Below are 11173 nucleotides of genomic sequence, written 5' to 3'. Positions count from 1 at the left end.
AGCCCAGCGATATAACAGTTCAAGTAGATTCAACTCTCAGCTGAGTTTTCGAGGAATATCTCCGAATCTAAGGGAGAGAGCGAAATTTTTGTACTCACCTTTTTCGTAGCTCTAAATTCGCTCTATAAAAAAGATTATAATAAAAATTGTCAAATCTGCCTTAAATTCCGAGATATTCATTGAAAAACATCCACTAGCGCAGCGGAAAAACGATTCATGTCGACTCAACTCTCAGCTGAGTTTTTGAGGAATATCTCCGAATCTAAGGGAGGTAGCAAAATTTTTGTATTCACCTTTCTCGTAGCTCTAAAATCGCTCTACAAAAAAGGTTATAACAAAAATTGTCAAATCTGCCTTAAATTCCGAGATATTCATTGAAAAACATCCACTAGTGCAGCGGAAAAACGATTCATGTCGACTCAACTCTCAGCTGAGTTTTTGAGGAATATCTCCGAATCTAAGGGAGGTAGCAAAATTTTTGTATTCACCTTTCTCGTAGCTCTAAAATCGCTCTTCAAAAAAGGTTATAACAAAAATTTTGCAATCTGCCTTAGATTCCGAGATATTCATTGAAAACCGACCAATAGTAAAAATAGATTTAAAACGTTTTACCGCTTCGCTACTGAATCATTCCCGCAAACGCGCACACTCACCTCTCAACCATGCGCGTCTCGACCAGCTGTTCTCCAAGTTCTGAGAAATGACACTAGATACCAGACCGGTGTCGGGCCTGCGATCAGAAGGGATAGAAGACGGGAGGTTCGATCGACGCGTCCGTGTAAAAAAAAAATCCATCAAATTGGCGGCTAAAAATGATTTGACAGAAATGCTAAAAGTTCGTAAAGTTCACAACAAGAGAAACCAGTTAATTTCCAATATCCAAGAGTTCATCAGGCGTGTCGTGTACCTCCCGTCTTCTATGGTGAACTCCAACCATCGCGAGTGACAGCCATAACCCTTTCGGAGCAATTGTCCACTGCGTCGTTTGTGTTATTCCATCGACAGACAAGTGTTTTTCAACAATTGACAATGGCAATTCTTCCGCCCGACCCGATCTATGTGTTTCGGGGTGATATGGGTCCTGTGCACAGTCTGCTCTTCAGAATTTCACCGTATATCGAGCATTTGTATGCCGGGACTGAGAGCGGAAATGTCCATATTTGGGACCTGAAGGTAATCATTTATTTACGACTGTTAGTTCCTCTTCTACGCGGAACATAAAACATTTTTTTAACGGGACCTTGGAAATTTGCCATAAGTCTACTGAATTTCTATTGAAAAATTCAGCAGCTTTACTGCGCATTCTTCAAGTGAAAAATCTCTAGAATTCACCAGAATTTGATTTTCTAAAGATCTCCAGAATTTAATCTTGCTGTATAATTTTTGTCCATACGGATTCCTCGACATGTAAATAAAAAAAAAATTCCTTTACATGATTTTTCTATTTTTTTTCACTGCATTTTCTCTGCTCATTGAAAATAGAAGAAAATTGGAAAATTTGAGGGTCGACGAAAGAATAATAGAATATTCAATTATTCATCAGAATCTCCTCGTGAATTTGTTGCTGCTTACAAATGATTATTAGTAAATTTAAAAGAAAACGCAGCTTTTATTGAAAATTTTATCAGATTTTCGCTGATTTCATTGAAAAATTCTACAGCTTTATTGGATTTTTAAAGGAAAAAAATTATTTTATAGAAAAAATCTGTAGAATTTGATATATCTATATAACTTTCTGTACGAATTCCTTGGCATAATTGCTCAATTTTTTTCATTTCATTTTCTTTCTCCATCCCCTGAAAAAAAAATAGGAAAATTTAAACCAGAGAATTCATACATGAAATATATCAATAGAATAAGTTGCATGAAATAATAAAATTGTATTTACATTTCAATGAATTATTTTCTATTGAGCAATTCTATTGAAAAATTTCGTAGCTTCACTGCGCGTTTCTTTTTTAATAGTAAATGTCCATTAGAAACTATTTGGCTAACAATTCCACAAATAAATGTTCTAATTTTTTTCACTTCATTTTTTTCTCGTCATTGAAAAGATCAAACGAAAAAATTTCGAAAATTTGAGCCGAGAAATTATTTTCTATGGAGAATATCTTAATGAAATAATTTGTATGGAAAAATCAAATTCTATTGGATTCAATTGATAGAATGTTCGGATTCCCTAGCGTTTTCTGTGTTTTTTTCGTTCGTGCGATGTTTTTTTTCCAGCATTAATTCATTCAGGCGGATAGTTTATTCAGATGAATCGACTGCGTCATTAGGTTTTTACGACCATTCTTGGGTAAATGGTAGGTCAGTTAATGTGACTAGCGTTGGCTAATCTTGTTTATTTTGTGACTCACTGGTTTATGAAAAATCAATGGATTTGTCCGCTTGGAGTGACTCACCTGGTCTAATTCAATGAAGAATCATTCATTGTTTAACTTTATTTACCTCGTGGGGCTTGAAACCACTCAAGTTCAATGGATTCTTCATGAATCGGGTGATCGTCTCATAAAAAAGTCTTTTTAAGGATATTCAAGTAGTTTGGCTATTTTTTTTCCAGTGAAATGCTTTTCTACTTTTGTAGCCGAACATCAGAGCTTTCATTTGAGGTCCATTTGGCCCTAATTTTACAGACATTTTACAATGATGTTATTAAAAAGACAAGAAAAATAGAATGAAAAAAACTTGGAAAATTTGGGCCGGAGAAAATCTATAGAAAATATCTCAATAGAATAAATTGTATGGAAAAATAGAATTCCATTGACTTTTTCTACAGAATATTTTCTACTAATAGAACGTAAAACTAATAGAACGTTCAATAAAAATCCTATAGAATTGTCTAGGGAATTCGCTAGGTTTTTCTATGAAATTTTTTTTGTACGTGAGATCTCGGCCTCAAGAAAAAAAAATAAGGAAAATTGAATGTTTTTGTAACCCCAGTGAGTGAGTGATAAAAATTATTGTGGCAGTTCCACTGAAATTTCAACGAATTCTGTCATTGAAAATTCATAATTTGGTGAAAAATCAATAGAAACTGTAAATTCCAGTTCAATTACTCCATGAAAATTATTAGAAATCATGAAAATCCAAGTAAGGTGACTATCTTAGATGCCGAACGCTTCGATCCAGTAGCCGAACAAATAAATCAAACAGCATAACTTTTAATGAACAGAAAACCAAATTGGAGAAAAACGAAGAAATAACAAAAATGAAGAAAGTGAAAAACTGAAGAAAGTTGTGTTCTCCTAGATGATGTCGTTATTCAATGAAGTTACATAATTATGCATAATATAATATAATTATATAATAATTATTATTCAGTCGTTAACAGCGAGAAAATTGGACATGTTGACATCTCACTTTCTTCATATTAGAAACACCGACAGGCATCCAAACTGAAAATAAGCGATACAAACAAGGAGCAGTGCCTTTCACTGCACACCCTTGGTGATGAATACCTGATTGTACAAAGGAAAGGTGGAGGTGTAGATTTATGGAGTGCGGATGGCTCAAATTGGATTTTTGAGAAGAGAGTTGACACTGAGTACCACGGATTTTGTAGGTAAATACTTCATGAAATGTAATCCAGTTAATAATATAATCTTTTCTCGTGCCATTATCACCTCGAATTTGAACTGCACTGAGAGAAAATAGAAGGATATTTTTTTAAAACGTCATGTTTGAACCAAAAAATTTGCAAATTAGAAATGACTAAAAAAGGAAATCTAGTACTGACTATTTTAGCTGTGTGAACTTGGAGTCGAAGTTTGATAAATCGATTGTCTTTCTTATAGTATCGATTGTACTCAGTGAGTACCTGAATGTACTACATTCATATTCATTTGTACCCCGCACCACTAGACGTAAGAGGTGCGGGAAAAATCGTGCAGCGTCGGAAATGAAGGTACGGAAAAAATTTTCATGAGCAAGGATTCAGCATGGATAATACTTGTATGTACTATATTTTTCCATTTCATTTATCAACCCCTTCAATACTTTACCCGCTTCTAAAATCTTAAATGTATGAAGGACGTCAGGAAAACATACAGATAGCTTCTAAATCGTTAGTACTCGTTCGTACCAACGAAAATTATTCATNAACCGTAAAATCATCGTAATGGATTCCATATGTAGTTCGTGAAGTTTTGATGTGGGTACAAACGTCTCAACTTCCGTATTTCCACTCCCATCGCAGTACAAACAGAACAATTTACTGTACATGATAATGAGACCAAGTACAAACCATTCAGAGCTTCAAAAACAGTCGTAGATTATTCAGAAAAATGGTACAAACGTTTTTCTGAAATTTATTGGTGTTTAGTGACGAGTAGGTGTTGGTACAAATGTCCAAAAGTACGGCAAGATTTTTTGGCGATTTCGTTATCGCGATTATCTCGGAAACTATGAGAGATAGAGCCTTAAAACCTATTCCATTCGATTCCTGAGGAAATTTGGGTTCCCCATAGGCAGATGGACGGCTCAGAATTGCATTTTCCCACTTCCTACACCCTATACCAGATAAATTCAATTAATTTTTTTTGCGATTTCGTTTTTCGCGATTATCTCGGAAACTATGAGAGATAGAGCCTTGAAACCTATTCCATTCGATTCCTGAGGAAATTTGGGTTCCCTATAGGCAGATGGACGGCTCAGAATTGCGTTTTTCCACTTCCTACACCCTATACAAGATAAATTAAATTAATTTTTTTTGGCGATTTCGTTTTTCGCGATTATCTCGGAAACTATGAGAGATAGAGCCTTAAAACCTATTCCATTCGATTCCTGAGGAAATTTGGGTTCCCTATAGGCAGATGGACGGCTCAGAATTGCGTTTTTCCACTTCCTACACCCTATACAAGATGAATTAAATTAATTTTTTTTGGCATTTTCGTTTTTCGCGATTATCTCGGAAACTATGAGAGATAGAGCCTTAAAACCTATTCCATTCGATTCCTGAGGAAATTTGGGTTCCGTATAGGCAGATGGACGGCTCAGAATTGCGTTTTTCCACTTCCTACACCCTATACAAGATGAATTAAATTAATTTTTTTTGGCATTTTCGTTTTTCGCGATTATCTCGGAAACTATGAGAGATAGAGCCTTAAAACCTATTCCATTCGATTCCTGAGGAAATTTGGGTTCCGTATAGGCAGATGGACGGCTCAGAATTGCGTTTTTCCACTTCCTACACCCTATACAAGATGAATTAAATTAATTTTTTTTGGCATTTTCGTTTTTCGCGATTATCTCGGAAACTATGAGAGATAGAGCCTTAAAACCTATTCCATTCGATTCCTGAGGAAATTTGGGTTCCGTATAGGCAGATGGACGGCTCAGAATTGCGTTTTTCCACTTCCTACACCCTATACAAGATGAATTAAATTAATTTTTTTTTGCATTTTCGTTTTTCGCGATTATCTCGGAAACTATGAGAGATAGAGCCTTAAAACCTATTCCATTCGATTCCTGAGGAAATTTGGGTTCCGTATAGGCAGATGGACGGCTCAGAATTGCGTTTTTCCACTTCCTACACCCTATACAAGATGAATTAAATTAATTTTTTTTTGCATTTTCGTTTTTCGCGATTATCTCGGAAACTATGAGAGATAGAGCCTTAAAACCTATTCCATTCGATTCCTGAGGAAATTTGGGTTCCGTATAGGCAGATGGACGGCTCAGAATTGCGTTTTTCCACTTCCTACACCCTATACAAGATGAATTAAATTAATTTTTTTTTGCATTTTCGTTTTTCGCGATTATCTCGGAAACTATGAGAGATAGAGCCTTAAAACCTATTCCATTCGATTCCTGAGGAAATTTGGGTTCCGTATAGGCAGATGGACGGCTCAGAATTGCGTTTTTCCACTTCCTACACCCTATACAAGATGAATTAAATTAATTTTTTTTTGCATTTTCGTTTTTCGCGATTATCTCGGAAACTATGAGAGATAGAGCCTTAAAACCTATTCCATTCGATTCCTGAGGAAATTTGGGTTCCGTATAGGCAGATGGACGGCTCAGAATTGCGTTTTTCCACTTCCTACACCCTATACAAGATGAATTAAATTAATTTTTTTTGGCATTTTCGTTTTTCGCGATTATCTCGGAAACTATGAGAGATAGAGCCTTAAAACCTATTCCATTCGATTCCTGAGGAAATTTGGGTTCCGTATAGGCAGATGGACGGCTCAGAATTGCGTTTTTCCACTTCCTACACCCTATACAAGATGAATTAAATTAATTTTTTTTTGCATTTTCGTTTTTCGCGATTATCTCGGAAACTATGAGAGATAGAGCCTTAAAACCTATTCCATTCGATTCCTGAGGAAATTTGGGTTCCGTATAGGCAGATGGACGGCTCAGAATTGCGTTTTTCCACTTCCTACACCCTATACAAGATGAATTAAATTAATTTTTTTTGGCATTTTCGTTTTTCGCGATTATCTCGGAAACTATGAGAGATAGAGCCTTAAAACCTATTCCATTCGATTCCTGAGGAAATTTGGGTTCCGTATAGGCAGATGGACGGCTCAGAATTGCGTTTTTCCACTTCCTACACCCTATACAAGATGAATTAAATTAATTTTTTTTGGCATTTTCGTTTTTCGCGATTATCTCGGAAACTATGAGAGATAGAGCCTTAAAACCTATTCCATTCGATTCCTGAGGAAATTTGGGTTCCGTATAGGCAGATGGACGGCTCAGAATTGCGTTTTTCCACTTCCTACACCCTATACAAGATGAATTAAATTAATTTTTTTTGGCATTTTCGTTTTTCGCGATTATCTCGGAAACTATGAGAGATAGAGCCTTAAAACCTATTCCATTCGATTCCTGAGGAAATTTGGGTTCCGTATAGGCAGATGGACGGCTCAGAATTGCGTTTTTCCACTTCCTACACCCTATACAAGATGAATTAAATTAATTTTTTTTGGCATTTTCGTTTTTCGCGATTATCTCGGAAACTATGAGAGATAGAGCCTTAAAACCTATTCCATTCGATTCCTGAGGAAATTTGGGTTCCGTATAGGCAGATGGACGGCTCAGAATTGCGTTTTTCCACTTCCTACACCCTATACAAGATGAATTAAATTAATTTTTTTTGGCATTTTCGTTTTTCGCGATTATCTCGGAAACTATGAGAGATAGAGCCTTAAAACCTATTCCATTCGATTCCTGAGGAAATTTGGGTTCCGTATAGGCAGATGGACGGCTCAGAATTGCGTTTTTCCACTTCCTACACCCTATACCAGATAACTTAAATTAATTTTTTTTGGCGATTTTGTTTTTCGCGATTATCGCGGAAAAATTCAGAAAAACGCTTGTATCATTTTTCTGAATAATCTACGACTGTTTTTGAAGCTCTCAATGTTTTGTACTTGGTCTCATTATCATATACATTAAATTGTTCCATTTGTACTGCGATGGGAGTGGAAGTACGGAAGATGAGACTTACCCACATCAAAACTTGACGAACTACATATGGTATCCATTACGATGATTTTACGGTTGATAAAAATGGAATCAGGTGATATGATAATAATAATAATAATAATAATAACAATGAATAATTTTCGTTGGTACAAACGAGTACTAACGATTTAGAAGCTATCTGTATGTTTTCCTGACGTCCTTCATACATTTAAGATTTTAGAAGCGGGTAAAATATTGAAGCGGTTGATAAATGAAATGGAAAAATATAGTACATACAAGTACTATCCATGCTAAATCCTTGCTCATGAAAATTTTTTCCGTACCTTCATTTCCGACGCTGCACGATTTTTTCCGCACCCCTTACGTCTAGGGATGCGGGGTACAAACGAAAATGATTGTGGTTCGTTCAGGTACTCACTGAGTACAATCGATACTATAAGAAAAAAAATCGATTTATCACACTTCCACTCCAAGTTCACACAGCTATTTTAAGACTGTCTTGAGATGAAAAAATTTTGTTGTAAATATAGATTTAGTTATTCCAAGAAATTTTTATTTTTTGTGCAAGCAAGAAGAAGTTGAAAAGCGATTATTCATGTTTAAAACTTTTAAATTCAAATAAAAAAAAATTAAACAACAAAAATCCCCACCGTATTTTTTTAAAAATAGTTTTTTGAATATAATCTGAAATGTTCGGTCTTCAAGGATGAAAAATGCGGGAGAAGATGCATTTTTTAATTTATTCGTTTATCAAACCTTTTGTTAATATTTGAAGAATAAAATTTTCTTCAGAGTAAAAAATTCGAACAGGTGCATTTTTCCGTACTGTTTCGATTCATTTGCCATTCTTTTGTGGAAATTCACTCATTCTAATTGATACTTATAACTTATTTTCGAAAATATAATCGATCCATTGCAAATAACGACTTTTTTTAGGTGGACCAATGGACTTCAAACTGTATCTTCTCCCGTATTTTTCATAATTAAGGAGTGAAAATTTATGATCATATTTTAAAATACTAGTTCAAAAAAAAATACGTTAGGCATTTTTCAAAAGTTAATTTTTCGATTACAAAAAATTCGAATCTCTAATTTTTAGTGGTCGGAGACGACTTCGACCGACAAACGCATTCCTCAACAAAAATCGCGCGGAAAATAGTTTTTTTGAAGTTTTGTTCTCGAAAAACGCAAGTTTTTTTCCCGAGGTGAACCTCCTCAAGAATTTTTGTTGTAACTGAAGTCTAATTAAAACAATGATTTGATCATTTCTTTATTCTTCGCAATGATCTAGGTCACAGATTTTGTCTGATGATCTCGTTCTCCTTCCACTTCCAAGCTCCAACGTGGGAATTTTCTCGTTGAAGAGCAACAGCATTGTAAATAAATTGGATCCATCGCAGATCTCAACGTCGAAGCCGCTGGGTGAAGTAATGGCTATTAAGAATTGTGGTCTTCAGAATAATATTATACTTGTTGCCTACGAGAGTGGTGCCATAGCGGCTTGGAATGTCAAGGGGATGGCTGTGAACAGTTGGCTAGAGACTGAAACCTGTCCAATGGCGATGACTTTTGATAATTACTGGATGAGGGGAATTATTGGTAATCCGACTAATAAATTAGAGGTGAATATTCAGTTGCTGGATCCTTCCACCTAAAATTATTTTTCTTCGATGTTCTTGGTCATCTCCATTGCAGTAAATCAAAGTGAAGCATCAGAGGATTTGGAGAAAATAACAACAACATTTATTAAAATGTTAAAAAATGCATCTTTTGACAATTTAAGGGGAGACTTCTATGAGTCTAATTATTCATCTAAAAACGAATAATTGTACAATAAAATTAATTGTTTATTATTCGTTTGCCCCGCAGAAAAAATTAAATTAATGAAATCAAATTAATTGAATCAAATTAAATTAATTGTTTATTGTTCATTTGCCCCGCTTAAAATGTTGAAAATAGTCCAGGTCCTCCCATTTTTGCGCTACAGAGGTTTTTTTTTCAAAGTTTTTGAAAAAATACGCACAGTAACAATTGCGAATTAGTTTTTTTGAAATGCGACTTCTACACAGCTAATTTTGTTTTATTTAATATAAAAATTTGCGCCATTCATGTAAAACAGGCAGAGAAATTATCCTTAAAATATTTAAAATATATTCTCGATTCTTTGAGAAACATTTTTCGGGCTATTTTACATGAATGGTGCTATTTTCTATTGAAAAAAAAAAAACAAATTAGTTGTGTAAGAGGTGAATTTCAAAAAACTCATTCGAAATTGTTATTACACACATTTTTTCAAAAATTGAACAATTAATTTTTTTACATTAATTATTATTTTTTAAACACATATAATGGATCTTCAAAACATGAGAAATTTAATTCCAATAGCGTGCGACTTGCAAAACTTATAGTAGTCTCCCCATAATCAACGTTCTTGTAACTACTTAAATATCCTCAAGTTACAGCAGAATCCATGAAAATAAGCGATTGATTTATTCACCATGTTCTCCTTATTTCGTTCAATTTCAGGTTTTTCAACTTTCAAAAACTGATCAACTCACCCACAAGACGACAATTTCAATAAAAAATTCTGGTATATCAGTTCTTGCATCTCGCCAAGACTCTAAAGTATTTTCATCGGGTGGTTGGGATGGCAGAGTGCGTATATTTTCCTGGAAAACCCTGCGACCATTGGCTGTACTGGATCAACACAGATCAACTATTTTTGATATTATTTATTCTATGGAGAAGGTTGAGTCGCACAATAACAAGAATTTGATGGCAGCAACTGGAAAAGATGGCACTGTATCACTCTGGGATCTCTACAATCAGTGAATCAATGAAGATCTGTTTTACCCGACAAACCAACGAAAAAACAAAACATCATGGAAATGTATCTGATTATTGTTTTGTAAGTGGAGAGAGAATAATACAATTGCTTTCAAGCAGATTATATTGTTTTATACCACAAAATTCATGAAGATTTGATTCATTTTTTTCTGTTCATCAGAAATGACTCATTTGAATAATTCATCATTTTCTTTTTTCAAACAACTTTTTACACTTTCTCATTCAACACAAACGTACCTGCATTTCACAAATAATTACATATAAATATGTACAAAAACAAAGACGACAAAAATAACATAAATCTTAACGATCTTTCTGGTTCTAAATGTAAAAACACAGTTTTCGTATTAGGCACCTAACAATGCAGCGATGAATTAATCACTCAACTGATGGCTAGAAACCACTCAGTATTCCAAAATTCATCAAACATGATCAACATTATGCACTAATTAACAATGAAATATTGAGTAAAGCTCCAGTGGCAACAAAATCATTGCCAAATCCTCACTAATAACGTCATTCAGCAGTTAAACGAAGCGAAATAACTTCAACAAATGAATTCCTTCGAACAATAAACCAACATTAATTTCTGGTATTCGAGTACCATGATTTTCATTTCAGAATACAATTATAATTAACCCTAGATTGGTCACCATATGAGGGAAATGCCGCCGCGCGCCGTTTTTCTGCAATTATAATTGATCGAAAATTCAAAAAAATTTGACTTCGTCAATTGAAGTGCCTAAAGAATTATAGTAGTTTTTAGAACAACATATTGTCCGAAATTTCTAAAGAAAACAAATTATTTCGAACATATGAATTATTCTTTCCCATGTTAAATGAAATTGCCCATGACGCGACGTTGCCGGAAACTCGCTAAATGCGCCCG

The 11173-nt window shown here is 34.6% G+C and overlaps 1 protein-coding gene across 1 annotated transcript; it reads left to right on the top strand.

The window, feature by feature from the left end:
• The first annotated feature begins 724 nt into the window (after positions 1 to 724).
• On the top strand, positions 725 to 10384 carry LOC107037653 (guanine nucleotide-binding protein subunit beta-like protein 1). Its single transcript, XM_015256307.1, has 4 exons — positions 725 to 1173; positions 3378 to 3565; positions 8729 to 9059; positions 9964 to 10384. The coding sequence occupies exons 1-4, from the start codon at positions 1030 to 1032 to the stop codon at positions 10267 to 10269; spliced, it is 969 nt and encodes a 322-aa protein (XP_015111793.1). The 5' UTR covers positions 725 to 1029; the 3' UTR covers positions 10270 to 10384.
• Positions 10385 to 11173: the final 789 nt, after the last annotated feature.

The sequence above is a fragment of the Diachasma alloeum genome, unplaced genomic scaffold (assembly GCF_001412515.2).
Source record: "Diachasma alloeum isolate Michigan unplaced genomic scaffold, Dall2.0 Dall_scaffold_00269, whole genome shotgun sequence".
In the NCBI taxonomy this organism is placed as follows: domain Eukaryota; kingdom Metazoa; phylum Arthropoda; class Insecta; order Hymenoptera; family Braconidae; genus Diachasma; species Diachasma alloeum.
This window is presented reverse-complemented; position numbering and strand designations above follow the sequence as displayed.

Bases quoted from the DNA above. Each gene is read 5' to 3' on its own strand.
- LOC107037653 (XM_015256307.1), top strand. From the start codon at position 1,030: ATGGCAATTCTTCCGCCCGACCCGATCTATGTGTTTCGGGGTGATATG. The intron at 1,174-3,377 runs GTAATCATTTAT...TCTTCATATTAG, and splicing joins TCCATATTTGGGACCTGAAG to AAACACCGACAGGCATCCAA. The intron at 3,566-8,728 runs GTAAATACTTCA...GCAATGATCTAG, and splicing joins GAGTACCACGGATTTTGTAG to GTCACAGATTTTGTCTGATG.